At 38.6% G+C, this 18890-nt stretch overlaps 1 protein-coding gene across 17 annotated transcripts in view; it reads left to right on the forward strand.

The window, feature by feature from the left end:
• The window catches only part of BNC2 (basonuclin 2), a 443558-nt gene that overhangs the window by 405941 nt on the left and 18727 nt on the right, over positions 1-18890 (forward strand). For 16 of the 17 annotated variants that reach the window (XM_041761505.1, XM_041761503.1, XM_041761506.1 and 13 more), the window contains one exon: positions 16735-18704. In XM_041761505.1, the coding sequence (XP_041617439.1) occupies positions 16735-18704 (1970 nt within the window). Of the gene's footprint in view, positions 1-10485; positions 13829-16734; positions 18705-18890 lie in introns of those variants that run through there. The other variant, XM_041761502.1, reaches the window with a different exon arrangement.

Here is an 18890-nt window from a genome sequence, read left to right on the forward strand (position 1 = left end):
CAGTTCTTGAATGCCAGCATGAAGAATTTATACTTAAATCATTTAGCAAAAGGGAGCTACGTAAGTCTAGTTTCGAGGTAAGGATTATAATGTGATGAAGAGGTATACTTTGGGAAAAGCAGCCTGGCGTCAGAATGTGAGTGGAGAGAGGGGAGTAGTAGATGGGCCAACAAGGAACAATAATCCACTTAGGAAGGAATGTGGGCTATCACTAAGCTTGTGAGGATAGGTTTGAAGAGACAGGTGTGTGACTGGACAGCTGAGTTAACCAAGGAATTGGTCAAAGGAATTTACCTTTTCATGCCTGGATTTCAGAGAGAATAGTGGGGAAAATAGAAAGCAAAGAGGCACACTGATGGAAGCTCAAGTGGAGGTGAGTAGATAGGAATACCTTCTGTGTAAGGCATTTCAATATAGTTTTAGACTCCGAGTTCTGGTTTGAATCCTGGCTCCTAACATTACTAGCTTTATGACCTTAGGCAAATTACTCAACTGTGATGTGCCTCAATTTTCCCATCTATAAAGTGGGTTTGATAATAATACCTCAAACCTCATTTAAGTGTAGATAAACATAATGCATATACATTACCTTGAGTCTTTGTTGTCTCAGTTCAGAGTGTAGGCATTATTATCTTGTTTAATCCTCAGATGTCTTGCAGGTAACTATTCTTAGCCTATTTAATATATGATGAAACCAAGGTAAAGAGACTCTGTTACTTTAAGCAATCCTTTAGCTTGAAAATCACATTTCAGTAAAAAAATAGGCCTCTGTGCCTTTGTGTGTTTCAGATTTTGTTTTGATTTGTTTTGTTTTCAGAATTCAGATAATAGTTTTTTGAGCAACTGGCTAGTTACTTTGGTCTGTAGGTGGAATCCCTATAGAAATCCTCAGAGTTGAAGTTTTCCTCATAGAAAGAGATGGAGCAAATGCAAGACAGAGATGAGAACTCACAAGATTGATGGGAAGACCAGATGAGGATTCAGGAATTGATAAGTAGAGTTATTTGCAGAAGCTAAAATGAGAGAAGAAAGTGTGTGTGTGTGTGTGTGTGTGTGTGTGTGTGTGTGTATACACACATATTTATAGTTGTAGTTATGGTTTATTATTCCTGTGTCCAGTATTAAACTGACAGAATTAATTAATTTGTTCACTCCATATACAGAACACTATGTGAAAGACTCTGTTGTTGCATTTTTCCAATACAAAACACCAAACATGTGAAAGATTCTGTTGCATTTTCCTTTCTAGTTCCATGAACAATGGGATTTAATTTTGATCCAGAAAATGTCCAACATAAATAAATGCAATATCATTGCCAAAACCATTTTCTAAGAACAATAGATGATTTTCTGATATTTGCAAAAAAAATGATGAGGACAAAATTTTCCGTATATATATTTTGCTAAAACCATCATTCTCAACTGTTTTTCACTCCCAGAATGCTGATAATATAGCTGCTTCCCCTGCACAAATGGTCTTGGGGAAAGACTTAATGTTTCTGTTGGACACCTTCTTAACGGTTAGGAGGGGAGTTCAAGGAAAAAATGTTTCCCAGGTAGGGCCAGTATATGGGTTTGAAGAGAGTGTCAATTGATTGGAATCTACTCATCTATCCAGGATGTGGCAGTGGAATGGAGTGGATGTTCTGTTTCCGGAGTCCAGAATCATTATGCCAGGAGAAAAGGATAGTATTGTGAGAAAAGTACTACACTAAGGGGAGCTGACTGGCTTGTCCCAAGTCAGCCACATACTTTAGCTTCCTGATTTTAGGCAAGATACTTCTTCGTTAGTTTTCTCATCTGTACAATAATAAAGGTAGCACTAGATGACCTCTAAATTGCCTCCCAACTCCTACATTTATAGTATTAATGATTTTGCTCAGTATTGATTAATCTGAGTAGTGGGGATATAAAGTACAGTAATCTTGTGATAAAGAGACCTACATGACAGAAGAATGAGCAGATCACTGAAGGAACAGCTAATTCTTACTGGGAATGAGGAGAAGGGAAGAAGAGAGTGAGATAGGAAATATTTCATAGAGAGCTTCATTTAGCTTTCTATTGAAGAGAATGACAGAAGCAGAATAGAGAGGGGTTCAGAATCAGGTAAGATTTTTCTGTACTCAGAATCCTTTATGGCAAGTAGCTCTTTGTAGCTAGAGCATCAGAGGTCTTGGCAGGAGATGATGTTGGGAAGGTAGATTGGGTTTCTATTGATGGGACTTGAAATACCAGGTATGGGAATTTAATTATTTATTCTGTGCACAGTAGAGAACCAGTACAAGTTTGCTAGGAGAGGAAGTGAGATATTCCTAGTCTCAGTTTTCAGAAATCTAATGTAAATGCATAGAGAGTGGTGATTGGGAAAATCCCACTATTTGCTTCCTTAATGACTGTCTTTGCCTGTTAACTTATACCCAGGTACCTCTTGGCATTTGTATTGATCCTTCAGGATTGTCTCCCTTTCTATAACAGCCCTAACTTCACCAACTCAAGAAAATACAGTTTGTGCTCCTTTTTTTGAGGTGACACCAAGAGCTTATCTCCCCTAAATGCATATTGTCTCCCCCCCACCCCCAACCAGATAAGCAATATGATTAGCAAGGTGTAAAAAAACAAAGGGCAACAAAACACAGTATTAAAAGAAAAAGAAAGAAAAAAAATAAAAAAAGAAAAGAAAAGAAAAAGAAAGTTACTGGCATTAAAAACTGACTTTCTCCAGTTCTGTCTCCAGAGATAGCCTGAACAGTTTTAAAAAAGGGGGAGGGGGAATTTTAACCCCTTAGTGATTGTCACAGTGATGTCAGTCTTAACTGGGATCTCTTTGGTCTAACGAACTAAAAAGAAAAGAAAATTGTATAGCACTTTCATTTTTGCCTGCAGCATTTGTTGGTTGAAGCTGTATTGACTGAATGCAGGACAGACACTAAAATCGGTCTTTGGGGAGCCAAGGGAGCCCTAGGGATTGTGCTAGAATCTGAGGGGCCTGGCAACTCTGGCTTTCGTGTTATTCTTTCTTTTTGCTGCAGCTTTTTCTTCCAGCCTGTTCAGCAAGCACACCAAGAGGTACCATATGTGTGTGTGTGTGTGTGTGTGTGTGTGTGTGCATGCATGCATCCACCAGATAGCTTTATTATCGCCAGTGCTATGAGCCCTCCCTTACAAACTCATGGCTGTCATTTGGGGATTTGATGCAAGCTTTCTACACGCCCAACTCATTGAGAGTTGAAAGCCATCCTTCAGATTGGTGTGGCCCAGTTATTTACACTTGCCAGTTATCAGCTACCTTGGTGTCATTTAAATGGAGACATTTTGAATGGTTCACACTTCAAAATAAATGTTTTAGTATACTCGTTAAATGGCAGTCATCTCAGCCAAATATTTCTGCCTGTTCTCACGCTAATGTTTATTTACTTGATAATCTGCAGAATCATAGATTTCCAGATTATTTGCAATTGACTCAATCTGTCTTTTTTTTTTTTTTTTTTTTTTTAAGATGCTTGTTGGGCAGCCCGGGTGGCTCAGCGGTTTAGTGTCACCTTCAGCCCAGGGCCTGATCCTGGAGACCGGGGATCGAGGCCCATGTTGGGCTCCCTGCACGGAGCCTGCTTCTCCCTCTGCCTGTGTCTCTGCCTCTCTCTCTCTCTCTTTCTCTGTGTCTCTTATGAATAAATAAATAAAATCTTAAAAAAAAAAAAAAAAAGATGTTTGTATCATCCGATGTTCCCTTGTTACCAGAGCAGATGTAGTCACCCTGATAGGGCATTGGGCTAAACTGATTTCATTGACTTAAACATTGTTAAACAATTTCAAATGTAGCTTTGGAAACTGTGTTCTGACCCTGTTTAATAATGTTTAAAAATGCGTCAATGAAATTGGCTTAGCCTATGGCTTTTATTACATTATCTGTTCTCAGTGACACGGATTCTGTGTTTTATGTGTGGACTGGTTCTAAGTAACCTAAATAAATAAATAAGTAAATAAATAATGATCCCAGCTGAAGAGTGTGGCTTATCCCTAACTCATCGAATTTGTTTCAGAATTGGTAAATCATGAGAAATAACTCAAGGATGCCCTATCAGTGATAAAGTTCTAGGAAATGCCTTCAAGAGGTTGAGCTGGTGTTGGGAGTCCAGTGCATCTTTTCCCCCTCTTACCTCTTACCCTCTCACCCCTTACTGCTCTTCCCCTTCCATTTACCCTCCGTGTCATTGTTGTGACGCCACTACTAAATTCCACATGATCAGCTTGGAAATGTAACATAAAACATTAAATATGTTTTTACTAATTGTGATCTGCTAAAATCACAATTGAAGTGCTCTGTCGAAGCATTTTTTTTTAATTTCAGAAGCAGTATTTAAGTGATGACATGCAGTAATTTGTTCATTCTTCTGTCAGTATAATTTACAAGACAGTGGCAGATAAACATAGCAATACAAGATTCATTTACAGTGACACAATGGCAGATACACAGAGCAGAACCCTGCCTATGAGATAAAGTGGACTGAGTGACTTATGCAGTAATTAGGGGATAATTGTCATTAACCTCACAAACAGTAGTTTACCCATATTGTTTAAAAGGCTCCAGGATGCGTAATGACAAGGTAATCTGTCAAAGCGCTAGGGGGAAATATTAATAAGATTTGTGCAAGCCTGGATAGAAAATATGCAGAAAGCGGCCACATTAAGCTAATTGGTGGATGAATATACACTTGTAAAAGTGCTTCTAATGGCACGTTTGCTGCTCTCCAAATGACTACCGTTAATGTGGAGAAGTGGGCTGCTTAGAAAGTCAGGACTGCTGGGACAAGAGGGTATTAAGACATGCAGACGTGGTTATTACCTTGCTCTATAATGCATGCTTCTTCCTCGTATCCTCCTTTATTTTGAATTTCTGAATTTTTTGTTATAGTAACATATATTGATTAGTAACTGATTATTCTGTTTTTGATCTATATTTGTCCAGGCAGCCACCAACCCCAAATCACTTCCACTTTGTAACCAAATAAAATGTGTAATATCTGCTTTGATAGCTGCTTATAAATATATAGAAACTGTTAATGCATACGTGGATTTATAATTATACATACACGTGTGGGGGGGTGCCTTTTATAGAACACATTTAATCTGAGCAATCAAAGGAAAGTATATCCATCAACAGCCTTGTGTATGTATTACAAGTAATAATGTGTTGTTCCCTGATGAATGCTAAAGCAGGAAATTAATCTTTGTGTTCTACTGCCGTTCTTATGCCCAGAGAAGAACAAAGTTAAATCTCCCAATACATCTTTCTCTTCAATCACACACTCTGTCCTCTGTGTGTTTTATAGAATACTCAATCCTTGCTGTTTTATGGAATACTGCTTAGTGAGTGTTCAGGCCCTCTCTACTCCTGCTCCCTCATATCCTAAGGAATATGTTAAAGTTCCTTAGGGTTGTGCAGTCATCTCCAGTTGTAGACTAATTCAAAGTATAATATGTGAAATAGAATCATCTTTTCAAGCTTTGGAAGCTATGATCACATTGGGCTATCCTTGGTTGCACAGATAAAATGGCAAAGCTCAGAGCTTGTGGCCTTGAATTTGTCCCAAGGTTTCGGCCCCTACTTGATGTGTAAAATCACTTTCATTGTGAAATTTTATCAGACATTATAGGGAAGCACATCAGGAAATGCCAGGGTCTCAAGCATTTATATTTAGATATGTAAAGCCCCACCACAGACCCCTAGAGATATATGGATGCTTTCTATGGACCCAGTGGCAGAATTTTGGTTGTAGAAAGAGAGGTAAAGGAGAAAATGTCATCTTCAAAGCAAAAATGTTAGAAAGGGCTCTGGTAAGTTATGTTTATTGCAAAGCAAACAGATTTATAGCTGTCATAAGGCTCGTGCTTTATCTTCATGTCTGAGAGGAGAAGAAAACAAGACCACTTTCAGGGGCCATCCTTTTCTTTCTTCCTGTTGCCATTGTCATCATTGTGAGTATTTCAAACTGCTGCTTTGCTATCCTGAATGCTAAAATGATTTACTTCTAGCATCTCAGTGATGATCACTTGTGTCCTTTTAAAGGGTTTAATTGGAGGGAGGGTCTTATATGCAAATACTGCTCTTCCTTGGAACTGCAAAGGTTGTTGGAAGACCAGAGATAGTTACTTACAGCTTTATGGAGGAACAGCATTTATTTTGGAATGGTTGATTCTCAGGTTGCAGAGTTCTCACAAACCCTAACTGATGGGATTTTGAGGGGTTCCCATGGCCTCTTAGGGACTTTTTGAGCAGTTTTCCTAAGTTTTCAGGCAAAGTTTCCACTTGAGCTGATCATTGAATTGACTAGGAGTAAACTGATTAATCCAGAAAAGTGAATACCTCTAATTATGTCACTGATAAGGAGCCCCAGACAGAGGCATCAAGGGAGGCATCCAGAATATAGGACATAATACAGTAACTCTCAGATGAGGGCATGCTTTCAATCACAAATGAATGCATTCTAAAAATAATCTATAGACAAGATTAAAAGGAAAAATAATAGCCTAGAGCTTAAAACATTTTAATTAAAATTATTTATGTGTCCAGACTCTAGGCATAGATAGTAGAATGATGGAATTTGAGAGCCAAATAATGGAATTTTGGTGTAGCAAGGCCTAGAAAATATAGTCAGACTGACTTACCCAGGAGAAAGCGTAAGCTGGGTATTGGTGGTTTGACAGCCAACCCAGCTGGTCACTGGCAAAAACAAGACTAGAACTTAGGTGTTACTCACTTACAATTTTTATTTCCCTCTGAGGTTGACTCTGTATAAGTTATGTTAAATGAATCAAAATCTGAAACTTTAAGATACAAATTCTGTTTTAGCTTGCAGGTGCAGAGTTAGATATCCTGTGCTTACACTAAGGACACAGGGGTAGTTCTATGTTGGAATTTGGTATGCTAGGAATATCAGCTGGGTTTAATATCTCTATTTAGACACTTAAATGATTCCTAATATACTATTAATAAATACTAAAATATACCATGTCTTTAAAAGTCTCTCAAGTTTGATTTACAGTAGAGTTAGGTAATTTGAAAAATGCTTTTTGAATCATCTAAACATTACAGAAAGTAATTTCCTCTGCTGTAATTTTTTTAAAGATTTTATTTATTTATTCATGAGCGACACAGAGAGAAAGGCAGAGACATAGATAGAGGGAGAAGCAGGCTCCCTGCAGGGAGCCAGATGTGGGACTCAATCCCAGGACTCCAGGATTACGCCCTGAGCTGAAGGCAGACGCTCAACCGCTGAGCCACCCAGGCGTCCCTGAAATTTTTTTAATATGGGAAAGTAAGGCACCTGCTTTATTTATTTGCAAACAAATGCCCATAGAGGAAATGCATATGGTTGTTTTAAGCTAAACAAGCTAAAATTCCTGGGTACAAAGAAGAAATCCTGACAGGCCTTTAATAGAGCTTAGCTGGAGAGTCTATGATTAGGTATATTGTAACGCTGGAGTGATCTATCATCATCACAGTTTTTAAAGTAAAAATGCTGTACAGACTGTTACTAAGGGAGGAAAAAAAAAGTGATAGTCCTCTCTGAATTATATATTCTTATCTGGTCCATAATGAAGAACATTCTATAGCAAAGTGAATTTTCTATCAAAAGTCAAACAATATGTTTTAAAAATTACAGGAACCATTTAAAACTAATGCCCTGGCATTTTGATAATGTTATTTTAGTTAGAGAGGTGATCAGTTTGGGAGGATGTATTGTTCAATTTTTCAATAATTTTTTTTCTCTTAAAAAAATACCTTTTTCAGTGAAAAGTATTTTCAACTGTGGATCAGAAACTGTTGAGGTTTATTATATATTGAAAAATGTCAACACTAGTGCCTAAAAGTCACATAAAATTACCATGTTGCTTTCTTCTTCTGCTACCAATTCCAATCAAGGACCATGCTCGTCAAACTTCTAGTTCCATCCAAGGAGAGGCATTCCTTGACTTTGTACTTTTTTTGCAGTTAATTGAATATGCCTTACTTCAATGTACCACCATTCTCCATAATCCAGCACTTGGAATGTTTTAAGACTGACTTATAATGAGGTTCACGTACAGTAAGAGTAAAACCAAGAGTGATACAGTCTCTATGTACATGTGCATATTTCAGTACATGCAGATCTGTGTAATAAGTAACTCTTTTAAAGCCAATCCCTATGCGCAAACAGTATTTATAGAGAGCAGACTTCAGTGTTTACGTGTCCGCTAACAAGGACTAAGGTTTTCCTTTTTTAAAAAAGATTTTCTTTATTTTTTCATGAGAGATACAGAGAGAGAGGCAAAGGGAGAAGCAGGCTCCCTGCAAGGAGCCCAATGTGGGACTTGATCCTGGATCCCGGATTCCAGGATCATGCCCTGAGCTGAAGGCATACGCTCAGCCATTGAGCCACCCACGTGTCCCTAAGGTTTTCCTTTTGAGAGAAAATTCTGGAATGCAAAGTTTTCTAAGAGTTCTAGCATTCTAACCAATGATGGATATTCCTGTAGCATTCATTTCTCCTTATCTGAATTGGAAAGATATTTCAATCAGAAATATCTTGATATTTCAAATCAAGATTTTTATAATCTGGACATTCTGAATTTATCACCAGCTTCTATAATCACAGCAAACCAAACTATACCTAGCTCTAATGTTTGCATGCTCATTTCAATAACTATGACGGTCCTGGGTTGATGAGGAAAGCATATTTGTTTTCCAAAGGGGATGTTCATGTGGACAAATGTTAACAAATAAAGTACAGTCCTGATTATTATTAGTTAGTAGTTTTTCTTTTCTGTCTGTGCCACACTCTGTTGATTCTTTCTCATGGTACTCAGTCTTAGAGAGGAGCAGAGGAAACAAGAATGTGACTGGTCAGCTTTATATTTTGAAGGTAAAGTGATGCTCTTGAGAAATTCTGCAAAATACAAATTTCCAAATCATACAAGTTGAGTAGGGTTTTCATTACCCAAAACAAATGTTGATTTTTTTTATCAGGTCTAATTTGAACCATTTGGTGCAATCATGGAATAAATGAGTATTTTCATTCTGCCTACAGATATTACGGTTGTTTCAGCTGGCCTAGAAACATTAGCCTAAAATAGTGGTGGAAAAGCACAATCACATAAAAGAGCTCTGTGTGAATAAAGAATGGTATAATTTTGTTTACTTATACAACCAAACTGCTCCAGTGTATATTGTATATGCTAGTGGTACATCTTTCTCAATCAGTGCCCCCCAAGAAATATGTGTTTAAATGTAAATTTGCTAAAACAAATAAGCATGCCAAGTTCTTTTCCCACATAATTTCAAGTGTTTCTCAGAAATTATCACAACATTGCTTAAAAAATTTCCCTAAGTACTTCCCAGAATCTATTCCTTTCAATAATTTTTTTCTTTGACCATTTTTATTCCTCTCCCCTTCTTTCCTGCTTACATACACATACATGCAGGCACATAGACACACAAAACTTTGACCCATCCACATTTAGGATTGCCAAGTCATAAATTATAGAGATAGATAAAATTTAACAAGAAGGGGGCGGGGATTGGCCGTGATGTAAGTGGGGAGCACCCAGACAAGTTCAGTTTTTTGGCTGAAGAAAAAAGTTCTCACAATGGCTTGACTTTAGGTAGACTGTTTGAATGGAAATATCTGCATGTTACATGCAGACCCATCTAAGTTCTAAAACAGGTAACCAGTGGGAGAATGGGACAAAGGAGGGCTGAAAGTTTTATGACTTCTATGATTTTTTTTTAAAAAAAAAACATGTGTAATGTTCAAAGGCTTCCTTTCCACAGAGTATCTCCCTCAAACTCTTGCTACTTCTAGTCCTCAGTCTGCCCTCTCCACCCACGCGTGGCATTCATGATCTCTTTGTTCTCAGACCCCATCTGTTAAGTTGATGGAATACCCCTGTTTATATCATCGAGATAATGGTCTGAGCCCATCGCTTGCTCCTGAGGTGACCCAGCAATTAGATGATATATTTCCTAATTTCTGGATCACATCCTGACACATGTCCACCTAACCAAGAGTCTAGCACGAAGTAGAGGAGAGCTATGGTGAATTAGCTGACAGTTCCTCATCAACATCATCTGAAGTGTTGGTGAAGATGTGTGTGCATATACTACCTGTCTGCCACGTGTCCGTATTAACTGTGTAGGGAAGCAATCTAGTTTTTATGACTGAACACCCCTTTGGTAAAAATATATGAGCTTGGAGCTTAATATATGTACAACTATTTCTAAGTTAGTTTAACATATTGCTGTAAAGCCACATATAAAATATTAGTAAGGGGATCCCTGGGTGGCTCAGTGGTTCAGCACCTGCCTTCAGCCCAGGGCATGATTCTGGAGACCTGGGATTGAGTCCCACATCAGGCTTCCTGCATGGAGCCTGCTTCTCCCTCTTGCCTGTGTCTCTGCCTCTCCCTCTCTATGTGTGTCTCTCATGAATAAATAAATAAAAGAAATCTTTAAAAAAATAAAAAATAAAATATTAATAAAAATCTTTTAGGTTAAAAAAAAGAAAAAGGAAAACTTTTGTTTACTTCCAATGTCACAGTGGATTATGGGGCATACCCTACCGATGGGAGAGACGTGTGTGTTTGTTATTCCGGCCACAAAACAAGGCAGGAAACAAGAAATAAGATGATATATAAATGGGAAATTTGGGCAGTCCTGGTGGCACAGCGGTTTAGCGCCGCCTGCAGCCTGGGACGTGATCCTGGAGACCCAGGATCGAGTCCTGCTTCAGGCTCCCTGCATGGAGCCTGCTTCTCCCTCTGCCTGTGTCTCTGCATCTCTCTCTCTGTCTCTAATAAATAAATAAAATCTGTAAAATAAAAAAAAAGGAAATTTATGAATTCTCGAGTTCTGAGTATGATTTTATGCAATTTATATGAGTTAATGTTTTAAGTCGACTTCATTAAGGCATATTTTGCATACAGTGAAACATGCTGATTTTAAGTGTATATTAAAGTGTATATAGTCATGATCTAAAACGTTTCCATCACCCCACAAAGTTCCTTAGTGTTCTTTGCAGTCAGCCCCTCTCCCCTCCCTCACTCCTTGGCAACCACTGATCTTCCTTCTGTTCAGTCTTACCTTTCCCAGAATTTCCATGATCAGAATGGTAGAATAGGTAGCCTTTTGAGTCTAATCTCTTTCTTTTAAACATTAATGCTTTTTAGAGTCCTTCATATTTTACTTTGTATCACTAGTTTAATCCTTTTAAGTGTTTATTGATATTCCTTCATCTAGCTCTCTCATCCTTTGTTTACCCTTAAGACTTAAACATCTAGAAAACCAGATAAAATTTATGATTCATAGCATTGTTTCATCAATTTTTAACTCTGCAATTTTAAATTTTACCGGATAGAGTGCCAAGCTACATAGTCTTGAAATTTGGTAACTCTCTACCTTCTACCCAACCCTATTCTTCTTGCCTTGATATTTGAATTAATCCTGAAGGATAAACAGTACAAAATTCCAATTGGAAACTGGTCATAAAAATAAGTAGCTAATATGGTTATTTGGAATACTGTCTTAATGGGACGCCTGGGTGGCTCAGCAGTTGAGCATCTATCTGCCTTTGGCCCAGGGCATGATCCCAGGATTTGTGATTGAGTCCCACATCAGGCTCCCTGCATGGAGCCTACTTCTCCCTCTGCCTATCTCTCTGCCTCTCTCTCTCTGTCTCTCATGAATAAATGAATAAAATCTTAAAAAAAAAAAAAGGAATACTTTCTTAAGATAGCACACTTCAAATCTATACATGAACTCAAAAAGTACATCGCATAAACCTCTGATCTTGTACTAGATGGTCAGCATTTTCTACAGCTCAATATCATTTAATTAAGAGATTTAAAATTATATCAAAGAGGAAATATTTTTAGCTAATCATTTTAGGATTATTTTTAAATATATGCTTAAATTGGACTGACAATAAATTCATGGAGTAAGAATAGAAAATTAAACTATTCTCTGCCTGCCTTTTTTTTTTAGAGTTAAACTGTTTGCTTAATTTCTTAATAATTTGAGTAATGCTAGAACAAATAAGTCCTAGATCTCTACTGTATTCACTGTTCCTCCCTCATTTACATGCATGGACAGAAAGAAAGGCATTATTTTCCTCCCTGTGCTGTGGCATGTAGTGGCCTGCCATGAACACAGATGGGTTCCTTTTTGGGCTGAGGAGTTTTGTAGGCTTGAGGTCATCTGACAATCTACTTATCCCGAAGTTTCTTATCTTGTCCCTCTTCCATCTCTTTACATCCTTTCCTTAAGTAAGAAGAACCAAACTTACTTTGATCTTAAAACTGCAGGTCATATACAGTATTTTAATGTGAAAAAAAGGACTTAAATAAAACCATTGAAACCATGACAGTTGACTCTACTACAAAAGATTTTTAAAAAGCATTCTGCAGAGCCATATAGGTGCCAGATTTCTACTGAGTGATAATCACCGGTTCCAACAAAATAATAAAAGGAAGTCTCTTCATTTAAAATACTTATATGTAAATATTTCAAGTGTCTTATACTTTTTCTGAACCCAGTAAAACTGGTTTATAAGTTAGGATTATTTGGTTTCACTCATCTTTTAATGAATAGTATAGCTGGTATTTCACAAGAAATCAATACTTATAATAATACCTTGCATTTCTCTTAACAGTGTAAGTCTTAGTATCCTCATTTTGTAAATAACAATTCCCAATGAAAAGGTTTAAAGATCACTGAACTCTGGTTACAAATGGGAAAAGCCTTAAGAAACTGACCCACAGACTACGAAATGGAATGGGAAAGACAAGAGTACATTTACACACTCTGATGTGATGTATATTATTCCTGCATAGACCCATGTCCAGTATGAATGTTGGTCAACCCACATTCATAGTGGTCTACCAGACTGAATTTTGTTTTATTAATGTTTCTTCTTTGACAATACCTAACTCTTCTTTTGGCTTTTATTCACTCTGGTAAAGTTTATTTGATGTGCCAAGGGGGCTGAGATTTTAGATCTGTACTTCTCGATTTGTCTATGAAGAAGGACCCATACCCCACCATCAGTTTTGAGCAAATATTTAAGTTGAATAAAATAAAAATAAATTAATTTTAAAAATCATTTTTTTGTTGCTGCAGCAGATACCACATTGTCTCAAAGCCTTCTAAATGATTACTCCCAATTATTTGAAGGTTGGTTTAAAAAAAAATTGACACTGGTCCTTTTTGAAAAACATATAGACCACTTGTGGAAATTCTTGCCTTGACCCAGGAGTCTCAAGCCACTGTTTTAAGAATCACTGCATCCAGAGCATGCTTATCTCTCTCTGTTACTGAGATCTTCAGGAGAAAAGAACCCCAGGTTCTTTTTGCACTTTGATGACCTCCAACTCCCATTCAGCCAGTTTATCCAAAGATGTACTAAAACGGATAGTCATTACTAGCATTGAGCTTGCAGACCCATGATGTTAGTATATAAGAAAGTCAACTTTTTCTTTCTGCAGTTGCTCTATTTATGAGCGTGATGATACTAGATACTTTTGACCAAATATGAATGGTGGCTTCTTTGGAAGGAACTTCTGTGGCACTATATATTGCCTGGATTCAGGGTGCCCTGTCAGGGGGACCCCAGTTTGAATGGATAATGTGGATGTTTGTCCTGTTCCCAAGCATATTTGTTTGCAAGGATGCTATATTGTCCTATGTAAGTATAAATCACTGTTTCCATTACAAGTATAAATGAAGCTTCTCTTTTATGATTCAGGCTACCCGCAGAGTTCTAAATCTTGCTTACCTGGACCTCTTCCACCAGAAGTAAGTGGTTTAACGTAACAGTTCCATTTTAGTGGAGACAGCTACTCAGGACTAAAAGAGGTCTGAAAAGCAGTGGTTTTAGAAATAGCAGCAGGCATTGTGGCGGGCCAGGAGAAAAGAGAAACCATATGGGACTGCTGTGTTCTATTGGGGGAGACAAGATAGGAGGGTGATGGAAAGGAGATGCCTCAGGTGGGTTTGATCAGTTGCCATGGTTTCTAAGGGCTGTTTTAATACCACAGGCGGCCAGCTGTGTAAGTACATTATCGACATGCAGACTTAGGTGAAGGCTACCTGAGAAGAAATGACTGTGTGCTGCTCAGGTCGCATTGCAGCCTGAGAAACGATCCACAGTAAAAGCTTCCATAAAAGAACAATCAAGAGAGTGGATTTGATAGTAAGAGAAAAACACTGTAGAGGAGGACATTACAGTGCTCCAGAGACTAGCCTTGTTCAGCAGAAGTCCTATTCTTTACTGTCATAGATTCAGTGTGTCCACCTGGGAAATGGCATTATGGATGATAGTCATTATACTCCATGAACTGAGAGTCAGAATTTCTGGATTCAAATCCTAGAACCCAAGTTAGCATCTTGGCAACCTCAACCAGCCATACCCCTTTCCTTCACCCCTGGTCCCTCATCTGTTACAAATTTGCTGAGATCTGGAAGCTATTATGAGGTTCAAATGAGATAATCTATACAAAATCACAATTTATTTCTCTATTTACCTACAGCACCAATGCTCCCCCTTGCTTTCCCCTATTCTAAAAAAATGATGTAAGGGAGACCAATTGTTTTGATTGATACTTTTTAAAAACTGGCTGTTGTAGGACTCCAGGATCATCCAGCATCACCGTGTATACACATCATTATATATCTGAGCATATAGCTGCATGAGGATATTTAATCTGAAGGTTCATATTATCTACAAGATAAAAGAGGGATAATTTTCGTAGGATTTGGACACCTACATGCACATACCCACATGTATACTTTATGTAAAATGATAGAGTGCTAGAGTGAGCCTTATAAAGGAATCGCACATAACTATTAGAGCTTCTGTTTTGTAGAGTAATTTAAATAAATGATAAGTATCTCCTTACAATCAAAGTAGTTGTCATGGTTCAGACAACTGTGGTCCAGAGAGAATTTATATCACAAGGCTGAATAAAACCATCTATAAGACAGAATTTTCCATTGCAAAAATAGTATATAGTTCCCTTTATCCTGCTTCCCCTAATGACACATTCTACATAAACATAGCACAGCTGATGAAACTAAGAAATTTAGGTTGGTACCATACTATTAACTGATCTAGAGACTTATTCAAATTTGCCAGGTTGCCTTCTAAAGACCTTTTTCTAGTCTAATATCTCTAGAATCTCATATTTATTTGTCATGTTTTCTTGGCTCCCTCCAATCTGTAACCATTCTTTAGTCCTTTTTAAAAAAAAATTTACTGGCATTTACACTTTGAAGAGTACTTAACACTGTTTTGTAGAATGCTTTTCAATTTTGATTTATCTGATGTTTTCTCATGATTTAGATTGAGGTTATACATTTTTTGGCCAGAAAGGGATGATATGCCCTTGTCAGTATATATCAGGAAGTACATGATGATACTAATACTGGTGATGTTGACTTTGATTATGTGGTTAAGGTGGTGTCTGCTAGGTTTCTTCGTTGTAATGTTATGGTTTTTCTCTTTGTAGTTAGTACCTAATTTGGTTTTTTTAAGAAAATTTTCTGCTTTCTTAAATTGATAGGCAGGTTGGGGCAAGTATTATTCACAGGGATTGCCAAGTGTCCTGTCCTAGTTAGGAAGAAGATGTGCTCTAGAAAATGATGGAGTCATTATTTAAGTGTTTGAATACATTTCTCCCAATCCATGCTGAAATGGATTGCCTGACATTGGATTGCAGGATTTTTAAGTCCTACCTCCAGGCAAATCTCATAGTTACTAGCAAAAATGAAAGTGTGAAATGCTTTTTAATGTATATTTAACAACACATAGTCTGGTGATTACTGATGTGTATTCTCTGTGGACTTCCTTTGCTATCAGAGGAGGATGTTAAGAGACAACATTTTTACACATTTGTTCTATCTAAATCCATCACATGTTTACTTTCTAAATATCTATAACTGTCATTTATAACAAGATCATCAGAAGTCAAATACTTAAAGTCTAACTCAAACTTTGAATCATAGGATTATAATCAATTTTCAGGAAAAGTGCAATCACTGTTTTTTCTTAACTCTACCTTATGAGATTGTCTATTAGTAAATGACACTAAAATCCGGGCATTAAAGAGGAAAAAAATACAGTTTAGTAATGGGGGCAACAGAAGGCAAAGATACCTTTTTCATTTTTTTTTTAATTCGGAAAGTTATATAATAGCTCCAATTTAAAGGAATTTTCATCGTTGAAGCCAGTATCATGTCTGCTTGTACCAAAGAGGTAAATTTCACAAAATGTATTTAATCTCTTCCTATGGTGTCACTATTTAATACAGATTAAGGTACCATTTTTTGTGTGTTTTTACTGGGTTGCACAAGAGTTCACATCTTATACTAATATGTGCTAAATAATTGCATACTGTATAGACCATTGTTGTTAAAATAGCAGTAATAAAGGCATGTTAGATCACAGAGCCCCAATGGTCTACATTTTGTTTGCTTTGATATTAAACTCAAATCTGTTTCTCTAACTATGACTCTAATTACTACAATTGCATGGCAGAAAAGTTTGCTTTCTGGGTTGACTTTTATGAACAGTGCTTGCGTGTTTTCTGCTGTCGCTCTCAGTGTTCATGAGCAGGCAGAGAGCCTTCAGTTGCATTGAATAATTATGCAGAATCAATAAATTTTTGTGTTTATCTTTGTTATTTCTTTGATGTGGCCTCTAGGATGCTGCCGGCAAGGTACTGGACCGCTGGGCCATCATGTCTCGAGAAGAGGAAATCATCACCCTTCAGCAGTTTCTGCGGTTTGGAGAAACCAAGTCCATTGTGGAGCTGATGGCAATTCAGGAGAAGGAAGGGCAGGCCGTAGCTGTACCGTCTTCAAAAACAGACTCAGACATAAGGACTTTCATTGAGAGCAATAATCGCACCCGGAGTCCCAGCCTTCTTGCTCACCTAGAGAACAGCAACCCTTCCAGCATTCATCACTTCGAAAACATCCCCAACAGCCTTGCATTTCTGCTTCCATTCCAGTACATAAACCCAGTCTCAGCCCCACTGCTAGGATTGCCTCCAAACGGGTTACTGTTGGAGCAGCCAGGACTGAGGCTGCGGGAACCCAGCCTTTCAACCCAGAATGAATACAATGAGAGCAGTGAATCTGAAGTATCTCCCACACCTTATAAGAATGATCAGACTCCCAATAGAAATGCCCTGACCAGCATTACTAATGTGGAGCCCAAAACCGAGCCAGCCTGTGTATCCCCCATTCAGAATTCTGCCCCAGTTAGTGATCTGACCAAAACTGAACACCCAAAAAGCTCATTCCGGATTCACCGGATGAGAAGGATGGGGTCAGCCTCCAGGAAAGGAAGAGTGTTCTGTAATGCATGTGGGAAGACGTTCTATGACAAAGGTACTCTCAAAATTCATTATAATGCTGTTCACCTGAAGATCAAACACCGATGCACCATTGAAGGTTGCAATATGGTCTTTAGCTCCCTCCGAAGCCGAAATCGCCACAGTGCAAACCCTAATCCTCGTCTTCACATGCCCATGCTACGAAACAACCGAGACAAAGATTTAATTCGGGCCACATCAGGAGCTGCCACCCCTGTCATAGCAAGTACAAAATCAAATCTCACACTCACAAGCCCTGGCCGGCCCCCAATGGGTTTTACCACTCCCCCACTAGACCCTGTCTTACAGAATCCTCTGCCTAGCCAGCTGGTGTTTTCTGGGCTAAAGACTGTACAACCAGTTCCTCCATTTTATAGAAGTTTACTCACTCCGGGGGAAATGGTGAGCCCTCCAACCTCCCTCCCAACCAGTCCCATCATTCCAGCCAGTGGTACCATAGAGCAGCACCCCCCACCACCCTCTGAGCCCACAGCACCCGTAGTGATGATGGCCACTCATGAGCCCAGTGCAGACCTGGCACCCAAGAAGAAGCCCAGGAAGTCCAGCATGCCTGTGAAGATTGAGAAGGAAATCATTGATACCGCTGATGAGTTTGATGATGAAGATGATGACCCCAACGATGGTGGGGCTATGGTCAACAATGTGAGCCATGACAATCATTGCCACTCCCAAGAGGAGATGAGTCCAGGCATGTCTGTGAAGGACTTTTCTAAACATAGCAGGACCCGGTGCATTTCAAGGACGGAAATAAGAAGGGCTGACAGCATGACTTCTGAGGACCAAGAACCTGAGCGGGACTATGAGAATGAGTCAGAGTCTTCAGAGCCAAAACTAGGTGAGGAGTCAATGGAAGGGGATGAGCACATTCACAGTGAAGTGAGCGAGAAAGTCCTAATGAGCAGTGAGAGGCCCGATGAGAACCACAGTGAGCCTTCTCACCAAGATGTCATCAAGGTGAAGGAAGAATTTACAGATCCCACTTATGACATGTTTTACATGAGCCAGTATGGACTGTACAATGGTGGGGGTGCCAGCATGGCAGCCCTGCATGAAAGTTTTACATCGTCTCTGAATTATGGCAGCCCTCAAAAGTTCTCCCCAGAAGGTGACCTGTGTTCTAGTCCAGATCCCAAAATCTGTTACGTGTGCAAGAAAAGTTTCAAAAGCTCCTACAGTGTGAAGCTTCACTACAGGAATGTTCACTTAAAAGAGATGCATGTCTGCACGGTGGCTGGCTGCAATGCTGCCTTCCCCTCTCGCCGAAGCAGAGACAGGTCAGTAAATCTCCATTGGCTGCTCCTGCTGGGGGTGGAGGGTGCCAGTCATGTTGGACTTAGCATTAAAAAATCCAACTTAGATGTTTTTGATGCACTGTAAAGATCGTCCACAGTGACCATGAGAAAACCAAGCTGCCATGCTCATGAAGGATTGTTGCAGTTGGTGCTTGTTATGATTAAGCA

Source organism: Vulpes lagopus, chromosome 7, assembly GCF_018345385.1.
Source record: "Vulpes lagopus strain Blue_001 chromosome 7, ASM1834538v1, whole genome shotgun sequence".
NCBI lineage: Eukaryota > Metazoa > Chordata > Mammalia > Carnivora > Canidae > Vulpes > Vulpes lagopus.